The sequence below is a fragment of the Cetorhinus maximus genome, chromosome 25 (assembly GCF_964194155.1).
Source record: "Cetorhinus maximus chromosome 25, sCetMax3.hap1.1, whole genome shotgun sequence".
Lineage (NCBI taxonomy): Eukaryota > Metazoa > Chordata > Chondrichthyes > Lamniformes > Cetorhinidae > Cetorhinus > Cetorhinus maximus.
The window spans coordinates 27,813,857-27,831,066 of NC_135903.1; the positions used below are offsets into that span (position 1 = coordinate 27,813,857).

Below are 17,210 nucleotides of genomic sequence, written 5' to 3' on the forward strand. Positions count from 1 at the left end.
AACCTATGCCTCCTTAACCTATTGTCATGGTGTGTACAACTAATAGGCATATGCCAGGCCTCTCTATAGAAGGGATGTATGTGGCTGCATAAAGTGTTTACATTATATAAAGCTCAAATATTGATTTTTAGTGACTCACTTATTTCGAGGATAAAGAACTTGACAAATCAGTTCCATATCTCTGTTTTGATAAATCAATTTTTATCACATAGGCCCATGAGAAGCTGGAAGACACTAAGCTGGAGGCTGTACGTGATAATAACCTGGAGTTAGTGAAGGAGATCATTGATGATATCACCCCAATTGCTAAGGAGAATGATTCCGCAGCTGAACTCACTCGTATTCTCCAGGAACCACATTTTCAGGTATAGGGTAACAACGCTATTATCTGATGTTCTTTATTTACACTGTAGCTGCAATGCATTTCATTCTGATTCAAATTATAACCTTCAGTGATATTACATCCTAGCTTCCTCAGGCTGTAATCTTGCCACTGTCATTGGGTTAAGCGTAAGTGAGGAAACACTGGCTGGAATCTTCCAGCCCCTCACGCCGGAGGGATCTTCTGGTCCCGCTGATGTGAACGGCGATTTCAATGGCTCACCGGCCCCGTCATGGGGAAACCCACCGGAGCGGTGGGGGGGGTGGGGGGACTGGAAAATTCCAGCCATGAGCCACACCGAACATCCATGGTCAACCATTCAAAGTGTAACTGGCACTATATTAAACTTGTAACGATAGAAGCCTCGTGGAGACACTAGCCCTGATTTTGCAATTAGCCTATCTTAACAAAAGTGAATGACCTGACCATTAAAATGATGCCAGTTGGAAAATTGAGCCTTTTTGTCTGACCTCTGTGCCCATTTAGTTCTTTGCTGAGCTTGAGGCTAAATTATGGTGAGCTCCTTTTGCTGTATTTTTTCTAGCTAAGTACCATACTGAATTTTACCCTAATAAATGGTATGGCTATTTCTTTATAACCAATTTAACAAATAGCGTGCTTGGTGACTATAAAATTTCAATCAACTTAAGCTCTGTTGGTGCTAATTTTGAAAACACTTACTGAAACAAGACCCTTCTTTGATTATTTAATGACATGACTGTAATGGTTCCCTTGCACAATTACCTACAGCTATCAAATATACCGTACTCTCACTTGATTAAGTAGCTCATTTGAGAGATTTGCTACTAAAACAGGAATGGATGAATTACACTCCACTGATGTGGGTTTCATAATAAATAAAGAGCTTAATAGTTAGACAAACCTTAAATTAAACCGTCAATCCTTAACAGAGCAAGCGAATTGTTGCTCTTTGGGTCTGCTTAGAAACTGGGACTGGGACGTTTTGCAAAAAGTGTGATTCACAGGCAGTAAATCACGGCACAAGCTATAAGAGTAAAAAAATTACATGCTATCTCATCACTAATGGCCTTAGCCATTAATTATAGGTCCTTATCAATGTTCAGCGATGTTCATGCTTTATATCTCTAGATAATCGCTGTGCTGAACTTACAGCCACAGCCACTGACTTCCATGCGACAGTGACATAAATTTAGTTTTCTAGCGCACCACTCTTGTTTCTGCTAACTTCCTCCATGTTTTCCCGAGTTTTTAACTGGAAAGCTCTGCGGCGAGCTTGGCTGCAAATCAGAAGCAGAATGGCTCTTTTTTTTTCCAGTGATTTGACAAATACATTAATGCAGTTCGTTGGCTGGGAAGCGCTCAAACCATTGCAGCAGCCTCTCCTTCTCCTGGATAGTGGCTAGGCCGGATTTAGGAATTCGGCTTGGAGATAATTCCAATACACGCCTACAGAAGACTCCATGATGGATTCAACAGCTTCGGTTGTTCCTGGAAAATGTCCAGGAGGTAATCAGAAATACAAACCAGGGAATTGTGCGTTTCTAAATTGTTTATGATTGAATTATTCCCAACTTGTCAAACTGTGAGCGACGTTGCTATTGTGATTTAGCACCTACAAAAGGCCAGCGTTTGACTAAAGATCAGGCTCACTAAGAGAAAAGCAAAAAAAAAACCTCAGGTACCTGACCTCTGAGCAATAAGTCAAGCCATTCCCAAGTTACCAAGGGGCCCAATTTGATGGTTATTTTTAAGGCCAAGTGGCATTGGTGAGAATACTGGCACTAATCCAAGAAAATATAACCTAATTTCTCAGAAATGCCATGGATGATTTGAATGTCATAGACTTCTGCCAGAAGCGCCCCAAGGTGACAAAGGGGTCATCACAAGCAACGAATTGGGAGGCTCAATTTACCCGTAAAAGACTGTGGTCAAATAACCTCTATCTGTATATCTGAAAATCGAACACATCCAAAAACCGAACACTTTTTTTGTACAGCTATGCAGTTAATTTGTATGTTAATAAAGCACTGTAATATTATATTGTTACAGGTAAGAAGTAGGATGTGTGAGGGTTGGCTAATGGAGAAACAACCGAGTTTTTGTAGACTATAACCAACCTAGGCTTAGGCTAGTGTAATGTGAGCAGCCTAGGCCAACCATATATACAGTAGCTCGGAAAACTGAAAATATCCGAATACCAGAATGCAATCGGCCCCAAGGGTTTTGGATAAAGGATACTTGACCTGCAGTTGGTACCAGTTAACAGTGTTGAATTCAATTAGTATCAAATTAGGAGGCAGGTACATTAGTTTCCCTGGGCCAACACCAACATTAAAAGAGAATTCTTCCAAATGCTCAAATTAAGGTGTCATAGTGTAATTATGATAAAACTTTCAAGATTTCTGTTGTTTCACAAGTTCACAGAATGATTGTGTTAGATCGCAAGGGGAATTCAAAAAGCAGAATTACAAAGCTCACTTCCTCTGCTGAAAAATAAAGTATGCCTCTTGCAGCATGCACTTGTATATGTAAGTATAAACCTTTAGGCAAAGAACTCTCAAGGCTGATTAATGGCATATTTTTTGAATTTTGAAATATATGGGTTTTTTTTTAAATCAGTTGCCCAGAGTTTGGCACTGAATACATGTTCCATTTGCCCTACAGTCCCTGCTGGAAGCTCACGACTCAGTCGCCTCGAAGAACTACGAAACTCCACCTCCAAGTCCAGAGTCGCTAATGGACTCTACGTTCAACAATCAGCCTGTACCACCTGATGCTGTCCGAATGGTGGGGATTCGCAAGGTCAAGGGCGAACATTTGGTAGGTATAAAGATCCAGAACTGTACTTTAAAGTTGGCAGCATTAAAAGTATTGGATGGTAACCACAGTTTTACAAAGCTGAGAATTTCTACATAGTTTTTCATGCCTGCTGCCAGTTTTTAGTATGACTCACCATCTTGAAGCAAGATGGCTTGCTCCAATTGCCAGTGCTGCTTCCGCAACTGGCCACAAGTAGCTGAAAGCAGCCTGACTGTCTCTTTCCTTCCCCAGTCTTTGCTGTCAGCGCGTATCTGTCTTCCCACTCTAGCATTGCCAAAATTAGAAAGATAATCCCATGTTCCTGGAAAGGAGCTGAGCTCACAGCAAGCCCAGTCCAGGAATCAGGAGTGCAGTGTGTTGCTGTAGCAATTGTAAGTAAAACCTTTCATACTGTTTTGGCGATCATGTGACTGTACAGATTAATCAACCCTAAGCGTGGGGTAATCTTAGGGGCAGAGCTTTCTAGCCTTGGTCTTAGTTCAATCATGTAGCTTCATCAGAAGCTCTGCAAGTAAAGTTTACTGTTTCTAACAAGAAATCTGTCTGGTACATCAAGCTTATTACTTTTGGTGATGAGGATAAATAGATCCAATGCTGCACTTTGCCTCACAAATGTGAGTATTTTGATTTTTAAGGGAAGAAAGAAAAGTACACTCACTAGTCATGCCACTCTTCAGCAGAATCGACCTGTACGACTCATCCATGGAAGACTGGAGTTAGTGCATAGAGCGCCGAGGTTTCTACTTTGTGGCAAACGAAATAACAGCAGAGGAGAAACAGAAAGCAATTCTTCTAAGTGTCTGTGGGAGCAAGACGTATAAGATAATCCGTAGTCTGATTACCCCAAACATGCCATTAACGAGCTAATAGACCTCGTGAAGGCACATTTTCAGCCTAAGCCATCGGTGATCATGCAAAGATTCAAGTTCAACTCTAGAGTAAGGGCACCAGGTGAGCCGATTGTAATGTATATTATGAAGTTAAAACAGTTAACAGAGCACTCTGACTTCAGAGATACTCCAAATGATACATTGTGAGATCGTTTGGTTTGCGGTGTACAGGACGACGCCAGTCAGAGCCGTTTACTTGCAGAAGTTAATATTGACCTGAAGCGCGCCATGGAGATAGTGCTAGCAATGGAGGGTTCTGAGAGGGACTCACAGGCTTTACAGAGTGTGAAACATGGTGTCATTCTTCAGTTAGATTGGGAACCTACCAATGGGCATGACGCGAAAACCAGGGAGACAACCGTGAAGTGGGACACAGTGCCTACCGCTCAAAAAACAAAAAGTAATACTGGAAACAGCTCACCAGTGATTCAGAAATTCAAGTGTAATCGATGTGGGGGTAACCATGTACCAGGAACCTGCAGGATTAAAGAGGCAGAATGCCACTTCTGTCACAAAAAAGGGCACATTATAAAGCAATGCAGGGTGAAATCAAGACAGCGATTCAGGCCAAGATGATTGAAGTGCATGATATAAATGAACCAGAAGTTGCTGATACTTATATCTATTTCCTACACAATCGTAAGACCAGGAAAACTGAACCAATCACCATTACCCTTCAAGTAAATGGGAAGCCTCTAGTCATGGAGGTTGACACAGGAGCATCGATCACAGTGGTGGGAGAACACATCTTTAAATATCTCAGTGAAGGTACCCAGCCACTGAATCTGGAGAAAACCACAGCTCAGCTGAAGACGTACACTGGAGAGGCAATACAGGTGAAAGGCATCGCCTCTGTACCTGTATCCTACAGGCAACACTAGCCCAGCTGCCAGTGGTTGCTGTAACAGGTGAAGGACCTAGCCTTCTGGGCTGTGATTAGCTGAAAGAAATTAAACTCAACTGGTCAGAAATTTTTCAAGTCAGAAAAAGAGGAATTCCTGAGTTGTTAAAAAAGAATGACAGCATATTCTGAGATGAGTTGGGAGAGATAAAAAGCCCACAAGCTAAAATATACGTAGATTCTGAGGCAACACCCCGGTTCTTTAAGGCCAGACCTGTGCCTTATGTCCTAAAGCAGAAGGTGGATGCAGAATTGTGCCACTTGGAGAAGTTAGGAATAATCCAGCCAGCCCAATTTTCAGAATGGGCAATGCCCATAGTCCCTGTGATGAAACCAGATCAAGCCATTCGGATTTGCGGAGATTATAAATTAACTGTGAACAAGACAGTTATCCAATCCCAAGGATTGAAGATCTGTATGCTAAATTTACCGGAGGAAGATCCTACACTAAACTGGACATGAGCCATGCATACCAACAGCTGGAGCTGGGCAGCACATCTAGAGGGTATGTAACTGTCAACACGCACAAGGGCCCATACCAATATACATGCCTACCCTTTGGTGTATCACCTGTCTGTGTGATTTTCCAAAGAACCATGGAAAGCCTGCTACAAGGACTTCCTCAAGTTGTAGTGTACCTGGATGACATCCTGATCACAGGATTAATGGAAGCTGAACATTTGGCCAATCTAGAAGAAGTTTTAAGGAGATTTTCGAAGGCTGGTGTACAATTGAGAAAAAAGAAAGCGTACTTTCCAAGCGACTGAAGTCACTTATTTGGGTAATCGAATGGATGCCCAGGGCAATCAAGGAAGCACCCCCTCCTGCCAGTGTCACTGAACTCAAGTCTTTTTTGGGCATGATAAATTATTGCAGTTGCTTCTTGCCTAATTTGTCTGCAGTGTTAGCCCCTTTACACTTATTATTGAAGAAGAACCACAGATGGTCTTGGAAGGCACAAGAAGAAGAAGCCTTCATAAAAGTCAAGATGCTTTTACAACCATCACATCTGCTAGTACACTACGACCTGTCAAAGGAATTAACACTAACTTGTGATGCACCTCCCTACGGAGTGGGAGTGGTATTGTCACACAAGATGGAAGATGGTTCTGAGAGGCCAATAGGATATGTCTCCAGAACCCTCTCTGCAGCTGAGAAGGATTACTCACAGCTTGAAAAAGAAGGCTTACCTGTAATATTTGGAATAAAGAAGTTCCATCAATATTTGTACGGTTGACACTTCACCATAGTGTCAGATCACAAGCCACTGTTAGGTTTATTTAGTGAAGATAAAGCAATCCCACTGATAGCCTCTGCTAGAATTCAAAGATAGGCTTTGATTTTGTTGGCATATGAGTTCTCTTTTATGCACTGTCCAGGTGTGCATATAGCAAATGCAGACCCGCTCAGTTGTTTCCCTTTGCCTGATAGTATTACATTGTTCCAGTACCTCAAGAAGTTGTGCTTGTGTTGAATTTCCTGAACTCTTCACTGGTCTGTGTGAAGCAGATGAGGAATTGGACAAACTGGGATCCAATTTTATCAAGAGTCCGTGAACGGGTATTGCAAGGATGGTCAAATGCACAATCCTCTGAAGAGCTAAAACCATTCTCTGCCCATAAACCTGAATTAAGTTATCAAGATGGTGTCTTGCTGTGGGGAGCAAGAGTCATCGTCACTTTGCAAGGAAGAGAGTCACTATTGACAAAGCTTCACAGTGCGCATTCAAGCATTTCGAAAATGAAGATGCTCACGTGAAGTTATATCTGGTGGCCAGGTATAGACAATGGTATAGAAAAACATGGTTAAAACACTGTCTCCAGTATCAGCAACAGCAGAAGTTGCCCGTTTCAGCTCCACTGGATTCGTGGGAGTGGCCTTGTCGAATATATAGACTATGTAGATCCATTTTTAGGTACCATGTTTTTATTGATCATTGACGTACATTCTAAGTGGATGGATGTGTATGAAGTGAAATCATCTACATCGTGTGCAACTATTGAAAAGTTGCACCAATGTTTTAGTGTGTGTGGCCTACCAAAAGTCATTGTTTCAGATAATGGCACTGCTTTCACTAGTACGGAATTCCAGAGATTCTTGAATCTAAATGGGATTAAAAATGTTAGAACAGCACTGTTTCATCCCTCATCCAATGGGTTAGCAGAAAAAGCAGTACAAACTTTTAAAACAGGAATGAAGAAATTATCCGACGGAACATTCGAAACACGAATTTCAAGATTTCTTCTCAACTATCGCACGATTTCTCATGCAACAATGGGTTCAACAGCGTCTGAATTGCTAATGAAACGCCATCTTCGTACAAGATTGAGTCTGGTATTCCCTAACTTAGAGGGGAAGGTGGAGAAGAACCAGAGTAGTCAGAAAGTGAATCATGATGTTCACAGTAAAGGTCGAAAATTTAGTGTGGGAGAGAGAGTTTTTGCATGAAATTTAGGAACTGGACTGTGATGAGTTCCTGGTATAATCGTCTCTGAAGCACGACCTTTGTCACACCAAGTGGAAGTGGAAAACGGATTGTTAGGAAACACATGGATCATCTAAGAAGTAGAGAGACACTCCAACAACCAGTTACTCCACCTGAAATTGAAGTCGAACCTTTGATCCCTGAGGTGCCAGATCGACATAGAATAGACATACTCTCAGTTGCTGTAAATAATTCTGAACTGCCATTGTCCAGGAGTGTCCCTGATGCTGCAGTTCTTGGTCAAGTCGATCCAATGGAAGATTCTTAAGTCATAGAGTTATGTCGCTCTACCCGAATCAAAAAACCACCTCTAAGACTCAATCTATAATTGCATGAACTGTATATATTTGTATATGTTATGGATTAAGATATTCTTGTAAATAAGAGACGTAAAACAAAATTAAAGGGGGAGGAATGTGGTGATTGTAAGTAAAACCTTTCACACTGTTTTGGTGATCATGTGAATGTATAGGCGAATCAGCCCTAAGTGCGGGGTAATCTTAGGGGCAGAGCTTTCTAGCCTTGGACTTGGTTCGAGCATGTAGCTTCATCAGGAGCTCTGTGGATAAGTTGGGGGTCATAAAATGGGGTGGGTACCATCCCACAACTTCCCACCCACCCCCAAGCTCACCCCCTTAATACGGGACTGGGTAGGCACCGAAATTGGCAGCCTGCCTGCCATATTTAAATAAATAATCAAGGACCAATTGAGCTTGTTGACAAGCTAATTGATCCCGATAATATGCTGACCATGCCATAATACAGCTGACGTGGGCAGTCAGATGGGAGTAGGCAGGCCGCGTTTTAAAAAAACCTTTTCAAAGGGTAGAAAGGAGTGGGGAAGGGTGGGTTGGGTATTGTCTTCGGGGAGTTGTGGGGGGGGCGGTGTGGCTGACCTTTGCTGATCAGGGAGCAGCCCTCCTAAAATAGTACCTGCCATTTCTTCCTACCCACCTGCTCCATAAAACACACCAACCCCACCCCAGCCCCTTCCCTAAACTGCCGGAACCATCCCCGTCCATCGCCCCGGACATACCTGGCTCTGGAATCCACGGGCTGCCTTCTTGGGCCTGCTTGCAGTCCCGGCAGCGCCTACTAATACTCTTATTGCTGCCAGGATTGACGGAGCTGCCAGCCAATCCAATTGACCGGCAGCTCTCGAGATCCTCCCAACTCCCCGAAGACAATACCCAACCCACCCTTCCCCACTCCTTTCTACCCTTTGAAAAGGTTTTTTTAAAACGCGGCCTGCCTACTCCCATCTGACTGCCCCAATTTAGTCCGCCCACAGCGCGTTATGGGTTCTTAAGGGGCGTACCATCCACCCCAAACCCCCCCCAGCCCCCCGTAATATTCTGCTCTGTTTGTCTCTCCACGGATGCTGCCTAACCTGCCGAGTATTTCCAGCATTTTCTGTTTTTATTTCAGTTTTCACACATCCGCAGTATTTTGCTTGTGTGTCACATTTCTGTCACTAACTCCATTTCCAAGTTCGTGATTCCATGCCTCTCCCTCGTCACTGTCTGAGGCTGAACCGGATCATTTGTAACTTTTGGTACCCTATTCGGCCCTGAGCTAAGCTCCTGACCTCATGTCTACTCCATTATCAAGGCCACATACTTTAAAAAGGGTTACATGAATGCAAGTCATGTTGTTGTTGTGCATAAGACCAGGCAGTGGACTGCAAGGCACTAAGCAAGTCAAAGGGTTCAAATGGGGTTACTCAGATAGGGTGATACATCCATGATCTAGAAGTAAGATTTGATTACTGCCAATAATCCTGTATCAGGCCTTCAATTTACAATACAGCAAATTAAATCACACATTTCATCATTATTGTGCTAAACATTATCGTGTTTGTCTTGGGACTCTGATGTGCAAAACCCATGGGATATTGGAGCACATGATGCAGGAAACTGTGAATGATGAACTACAGAAGGATAAATGTGGCCCATGATGCACAGAAAATAATTATAATTAATGTTCAATGTGAAAAGAATTACTCCAAGAATTATCTTGGAGTTATAGAATGTTGTCAGTGTAAATAACTTGCCTCAGAAGAAACTAACTTAGATTTAATAAAGATGCCCAAGTCAATATTAGACAAGTCCCAGGGAAAAGAATAACTACTGGTCCCATGATCTTGCAATAAAAAGATATAATTGCAAATTGTTATTGGCGTAGCTTAAGAAATTAATGTTAAAATGGGAGTGAATTATTGATATGATACAGTAGCTCTCAAGTATAAAGTTGGAAACAAGGTGTAATTGAAAACTGTCACAGCATTCTCAATATGACATCTCTGGCTTTAATCTCGTTTTGGGGCACAGCTTGAGATTTATGTTAATCAAAATGGAGCATCCCAGTCAGTTCTGGAGAGTTGCTTATTTTCACGTAAACTTTTCACAATGATAGTATGTTAAGTAACAAAGCAGACTCTGTGCCTTCTATCCCATGGCAACAGTGAACATCAACGTTGATGCTGTTGAATATTAGTATGAAATGAGAATGAGAGGCTGACAGGATGGTCCTAAGCGGAGTAAATGCCAAGAGGTGACAGGAAAGGAAATTCAGGATAAAGTTTTTTCCCCCTTCTGGGACGGTGACCATTAAAGTCTGTGAAGCCTCATTTCATGTGGCAGGAAAGGGGAGTTCATATGATCTACTTCAGTCAACTGACTGGAATTTACAATTTTCCTAATAATTGCTATCCTGTTTAGAAGAGATAGAATATTCTGTTATATATTATACTTCTCTAATACTGTGTTACAACTAGCATTAAGAATTAAAAAGATAGGATTTTGTACAGTAGTAGATTAAAACTGTAAAAGTACTGTTAATCCCAAAATCACAGGACTGAATCCCCAGCTTCAAACCAATAGACATTTGAATATAAGGGTTAAGCCGCATGATAATCCTCATCTATTGGAAAAGATGTTAGATTTCTAAAGGCTTTTCCCCAGTTCCATTAATGTCTCCAATTCTCTCTTTATAATGTTTATCACTAGAATATCCAGAAAATCATTGTTTTGTGCGTGAATATTAGCCAACGGGACTGAGATGCTATTTTCACGTACTGAAACTTCTTCCATTAAATAGATTTTGAAGGGAAATCCCGGCAAGATAGCATGAACTGTGGTTTAAGTTTACAATGCAATGAGAAAATCCAGAAGAGCTCTTTTAAGAGACCCCCTCCCCCACTCCCTGAGAGCTTGTCTCTAGCACTGCAGGCGGGCATAAAATAACCCTTAATACTATTCAACTAAGATCAGTGGTTTTCCATCCAGTGTCCCAGGCAATATTTATCTCTCAATCACCATCACATCAGAAAACAGTCTACTCCCAATCTTGTGAGAATAGACCATTTAAATTCAGCTTCTGTAGAGGAAAAGAATGAGAAAGAAAATGGCTAAAGGGAAACCAGGAAATGAAAATGAAGAAGTGAACAAAGATGAATGGGAGCATAAAGAGGAAATGAAGGAATATAAGTGAGGGTTATACAAGCCTGTTTCGCTGCTCAAAAAATAGTCTTTTCAACCTCCATCTATTTTATATGTTACGTATTCATAGAATTGCACATAGAGGTGGTCATTTAGGAACTTAATGTAAAAGTAAATTGCATTGTGAATTTGTGTCACAGTTAATATCACCCTGCAGGCATCTTACCTCAAAATTTAATTAATGACAGGAGTTTCAGGATGTAAAACAGCATACTGGTCCTTGTAGCTAATATTCACAAAATATGATTTTCTGGGTATTCTGAAGAATATCTCCATTATAAAGAATGGAGATACTGTTGCATGAACCTGTAAAGTCCCCTATGACAAGTTAAATGCTAATAACATGTAATAGGTGTACTGGAATCATCAAATTGAAAAACATTTTGTGTCAACTTTTTCTTTGAATATGGCTGAGAATTTGGGACATTAATGGAACTGGGGATAATCCTTTAAAAATCGAACGTGTTATCTAAAAGACAAGGCTTGCTGTGAGGTTTAACCTTCTTTTCCAATTTCTGTGGGGTTTGAAGCTGAGGTTTCAGCCCTGTGAAGTTTGGATTGATATTGACACATTCATGCTCAGTCAGCATTTTAATTATTACTGCAAAATTCCTATCTTTATTGGTTTTCTGGAAATTGGCAATACAAGAAGAGAATTGGTGACATTTATGGAACTGGGAAGTAATCCTTTAGAAAACTGTGTTCCAATTAGTTTCAATTCAGATGCTTCAATAATTAATGAAAGGGCTAAAAAAGGTTCTGGGATATGCATACATCCAAAAAATAAAGTTGATTATTCTAAATAATAATGTTAGTTTGATGCCTCAGATAATTGCATGCAGGATTAAATTACATATTAAAAGGTTTACAATAGTGACTTAACCTTGGCAGTCTGGAATCTCGCCTGCTGCTGCTTGAACTCATTTGCAGTGCTGCAAACATCCACTAACCCTCTCTCAATAATCCAACCAGCTGACAATTACTAATGTTCTCCCAACTACATTCCTGTCCCTTTCCTATTCCACGTGCAACTGTCTTTTTCAGATTTATCCCATTCTCATTAAACCTCTTTCTTTTCCTCTTTTCCCTCTACCTTTACACTGTTAGAGATGCTCCCTCATGGAAAGAGTAGGACATGGGATAGGCCCAACAACTTTCAACAACTAAAGCATTGGCTGGGCAACATGCCCATGTTCTGCAACATATAGTCTAGCAGAACCCTTTAGGAGTCTCATAGAACACTACTTGTATAACAGAGGCACCAATATTCCTGGGATAATGAAAAAATCTATTGAAATATTGGACTGAATTTTCCCCCCAATGGGGGAAAGTTGATGGATGGGCGCGTACGGGTGAGCCGCCAGTTTACGTGGGCAGGCCAGTTAAGGCCCACCCAGCGTGACGTCTGCACGGAAGGGCTATGCGCTCCCTGTGCAGGCAGGAGGGGAATCCCAAATCCCAAAATCGAGAGTGCGCTCTTTCGCGCATGAGCACGAAAGAGCGCACTCATCTCCCTGAGGTTAAGTGCTGCCTAAATGTAAAAAAGACAAAAATAGAAAAATAAAATTTCCCTTACGTGTCCCCTCATGTGACAATGTCACATGAATTGAGACATGTCCATAATTTTTACAAAATCTTTATTAAAATTTTTTAAAGCCTACATGAAATCTCATCCCACCCGTGGATGAGGTTTCATGTTTTTTCTAGTTCCCGCCAGGGCTCCTGGCCTGCCCGCCAGCCTTTAATTGCTTAATTGACCCTGTCAATGGCCTCAATTGGCCATTGACAGGTCGGCGGGCGCGCAGCTGATTTGGCTGCGCTCCCGCCTTCCTGAAAATTTAAATCGGGCGCGGTGACGTCAGGAGTTTCCCCCCGACATCACCGCATGTCATTTTACGCGTCGGCGAGTGGGTCCCGCCCCTGCTCGCCAACTCATAAAATTCTGCCCATTATGTTGATTGGGAGAATAACATACTTGGAGAATGACATTGCATTTAGGAGTATAGGACTTCGGAGCAGGACTAGGCCATTTGGCCCTTCAAGCCTGCTCCACCATTGGATAAGATCATGGCTGATCTGAGTGTGGTCTCAATTCTATTTTCTTGTCTGCCCCAGATAACCCTTGACTCCCTTGTCTATCAAAAATCTATCTAACTCCGCCTTGAATAAATTCAATGACCCAGCCTCCACTGCTTTCTGGAGGAAAGAATTCCACAGACTAACGACCCTCTGAGAGAATCTTTTATTTGTCATCCCCATCTTAAAAGGGAGGCATCTTATTTTTAAATTGTGGCCCCTAGTTCAAGTCTCTCCCACAAGAGGAAATACCCTCCTGGTATCTACCCTATCAAATCTGCTCAAGATCTGATATGTTTTATTAAGATCACCTCTCTCATTCTTTTAAACTCCAATGGGTATAGGCCTAACCTGTTGAACCTTTCTTCATAAGATAAGCGCTTCATCCCAGGAATGAGTTAAGTGAACCTTCTCTGAACTGCTCCCATCACAATTATATCCTTTTTCAAATAAGGAGACCAAAACTACACAATATTCCAGATGTGGTCTCACCAAGGCACTGCACAGCTGCAGTAAAACTTCCCTACTTTTATATTCCATTCCCCTTGCAATAAACAGCAATGTTCCACTTGCCTTCCTAATCACTTGCTGTGCCAGCATATCAACTTTATATGATTCAGGTACCGGGGCACCCAGGTCCTTCTGTATTACAAAGTTCTGCAATCTCTCTCCATTTATATAGATTATTGCTTTTCTATTCTTCCTGCCAAAGTGGACAAGTCCACATTTTCCCACAATATACCCCATCTGCCAAATTTTTGCCCACTCACTTAACGTATCTATATCCTTTACAGACTCTCACTTCCTTTTGACAACTTTCTTTCCTACCTATCTTGATGTCATCGGCAAATTTAGCTACCATACATTTGGTCTCTTCGTCCAAGCCATCGATATAGATTGTTAATAGTTGGGGCCCCAGCACTGATCCTTGTGGCACTCCACTACAGCTTACCAAACCAAAAGAGACCCATTTATCCCAACTCTCTGCTTCCTGTTAGCTAACCAATCCTTTACCCATGCTAATATGTCACCTGCTTCTTCATGTGCTCTCCTCTTGTGCAGTAACAGTTGTTGTGGCACTTTATCAAATGCCTTTTGGAGACCAGGTATACCATATCCACAGGTTCCTCTTTATCCACCTTGCCTGTTACTTCTTCAAAAAACTTAAACAAATGAGATAACCCCATCACCTTTTCCTAGCATTTTGTCCTTTGGAAATGTCAAATACCCTTCAAAATTCAGGTCCCAGCCTTGGTCATCTTGCAACCATGGGCTGAATAATACGGGGTGGGGTGGGAGGTGGTGGATGACAAACCCCCACCCCTCAGAAACAATACTGGCGTGGAGACAACATGCTCGACACTGACCTACCCTGCAGCCATAAAGTGCTGCGGGGTGGAATAATGAAGGCTAAGTGGGTCCTCTGCTCCTCATTGAGGCCCTCCGGAGCTGCCGGCAAAGGCGATTGCAAGAGCCTCAAACCTGTCAGACAGTTAAAAGGGCTGAGGCTCCTACACTTTTACCTTCTCAGCCCCTTTACCTGCCTCACTCGCAGTCACACCCTCCTGTCCCTGCCCTTGGACTAAATCAGACAACCCTATCCTAAGGGGTGTGATTGTCTCTGGAAAAAATGCCCAGGCCAAATTTCTCCCTCCCTGATGCATCCTAGTGCCTGTAGCTTGGCCTCCAGCTCATTGACTCTGAGCCAAATCTCCTTGAGCTGCAGACACTTACTGCAGATATGGATGCTTTGGACCCCACATACGGCAGCTGCAACACATCACCTGCCCTCCCATCTTCATTATGTGTTAATTAATTTATTTTAATTAATTTATAATTAATAAACTCTATGACTAAAATGTTTTACTACTGTTAGGAACCCTTTACTACGAATAAAACCTTACTATTACTAATAAATTAACTGAGTTTTGAAAGATAATTGCAAAGAATACACATTAACCAATCACTTACCGGTTTCCCTACAATGCCACAGAACTAAGCACCCCCACCAACCCATCCACCCCGCCACATGTTTTAAGCTTCCAAGTCTCTCCCGTGCTCTCCCCTTGTCACACTGTTTTAAGCTCTTAAGTCCCCACCACTCTCTCCCCTTCTCGTGCTGCTTTTGGCTCCATAGTCTCTGCCACTCTCTCCCCTTCTTGCATTGTTATAAGCTACGCAACTGCATGGCGGTGAAATAGTTGATTCTTTATGCTTCGCCGTTCCCTGTTATGTGTCCTCTCACTGTCCAGAAACAGTTTAACTGACCTCCACTGTAACATTATTCAGTTTTACCCTCCTACAGTATTTATATTTCCAATGAGCACACCGTTGTTTCTTAATTATTGTATTCAATTTAATCCTTTGCTTCGTGCTCACACATGCAGTCTAGCTTTTGGTAATAGTGGCAAACTTCTGTAATCATTGAGGCAATCGCGGAGGGATTAGATCAGGCCTGGTGGTGAAGGTACTGTCGATTGAACCTGTAAAGTCTCCTGGGACAAGTTAAATACTAAGAACATGTAATACTTGCACTAGGATCAGCAAAATGGAACAATATTTTGTGTCAACTTTTTCATTGAATGTAGCTGAGAAATATAATTATATTTGATGTTGTAGTGTGCTTCTGAGTTTCAGATCTTATATTGTCTAATTGAGTCACCATTTTAATCTTAAATGCAGTAACAAATCTTTCTCATTCCATAACAAAAAAAAAGGTGCTTATTCTAGAACAAGTGGCTGCCAGTCAATAACAAGTAGTATTCGTCCTTTCCAGGGTGTGACATTCAGGGTTGAAAACAGTGAGCTTGTGATTGCCCGAATTCTCCATGGAGGCATGATCGACCAGCAGGGTTTACTGCATGTGGGCGATATCATCAAGGAGGTGAATGGAAAAGAGGTTGGAAATGATCCAAAGGTCCTGCAGGAAATGCTGCAGAATGCCAGTGGAAGTGTCATCCTTAAGATCCTGCCCAGCTACCAGGAACCACATCCTCCACGACAGGTAAGAGCTGCAGCTGTTATGCTTCGTTGCTAATGATGGAAGAATTGGCTACATTAATATTGTCAATGATTAGCATTCCTTTTACCCCTTTTTGCATTGAATCATTGGTTTCTGAGGATTAGATTCGTTTAATTTAATAGAGACATTTAGGTAACAAGCTGAGGTTCACAGTGGGAGACAACAGCAAAACTGAAACGAGCAGGAGAGAAGGCAAAAACAATCTCAAAGCAATGGTTAGATGATACCAAATATGGAGGCTGAAAAGCCTATAGACTACAAGAGAGTGGGAGGTTAAGAACAACTCCATCAATCCCAAGCTATACATGAAGATCCCATGTTATAGGTTTAGGTTGTGGTGTTTTAAGAGGGAGTTATCATCATGTCAGAACATTTTCAGTCAACCACTTTTCCTGAAAAAGCCAAGAATCTTCAGCCTTGTGGAGTCAATGAGAAATTTCACAGGGGTTTTCCACAAGCTGGCCGCAGGTAGTTTGTTTTCTCAGAGGAGTTAGAATTGCTAGAGGTTGGAAAGGGTAGTGCATGAGGTTCCATGTATAATTGATAGAGTGAACTTTGGTTGGCCTGTTGGTCTTTTCTCATCTTTCTCTTCATAAACCTTATTGTTTACTTAAAATTGGTATACGATTCCTAAAATCTTGCTTTGTACAGGTCTAAGAAACAGTCCCATCAAACTCCAACAATGATCATGGCCTGGTCCAGTAAGGCAAAGCCTGATTTATTACTTACAGCTCACGATTCTGGTCCTAGTTTCCAATAGGTTATAGTGTACTTCAATTTGCTAGCCCATTTTTCACCCAGTTGTATTGCATCACGTACAATTGATACAAATGTTAACTCGTTTTAAGCTTATTGAGCTTTTTAAAATTGTACCAAAAAATTAAAAGATTAAGAAAGTGAAGAGGGAGTACAGGAATAAAAGCATTTTCCCTATAAATACACACTTAAAAAGTTAAAGCGATTGATGGCTCAGGTAATTTATCTAGGGAAGGTCCTGCCTGTATTGAGCTAGTTCATGTGAGCTGGGGTGGAAGTCGTGGTGCTACAGTTGGCCTCAATGGACTTGGCATTACTGCAAAATTGGGCAAAACAAAAAAAAAAACACCTTTCAGAAAAAAAGATAAAGGCAAAAAACAGGTTACGAGACCGCAG

The 17,210-nt window shown here is 41.8% G+C and overlaps 1 protein-coding gene across 7 annotated transcripts in view; it reads left to right on the forward strand.

The window, feature by feature from the left end:
- The window catches only part of LOC144667987 (MAGUK p55 subfamily member 2-like), a 645,437-nt gene that overhangs the window by 552,578 nt on the left and 75,649 nt on the right, over nt 1–17,210 (forward strand). For all 7 annotated transcript variants that reach the window (XM_078529676.1, XM_078529674.1, XM_078529672.1 and 4 more), the window contains 3 exons: nt 213–365; nt 3,029–3,184; nt 15,813–16,040. In XM_078529676.1, the coding sequence (XP_078385802.1) occupies nt 213–365; nt 3,029–3,184; nt 15,813–16,040 (537 nt within the window). The remainder of the gene's footprint in view (nt 1–212; nt 366–3,028; nt 3,185–15,812; nt 16,041–17,210) is intronic.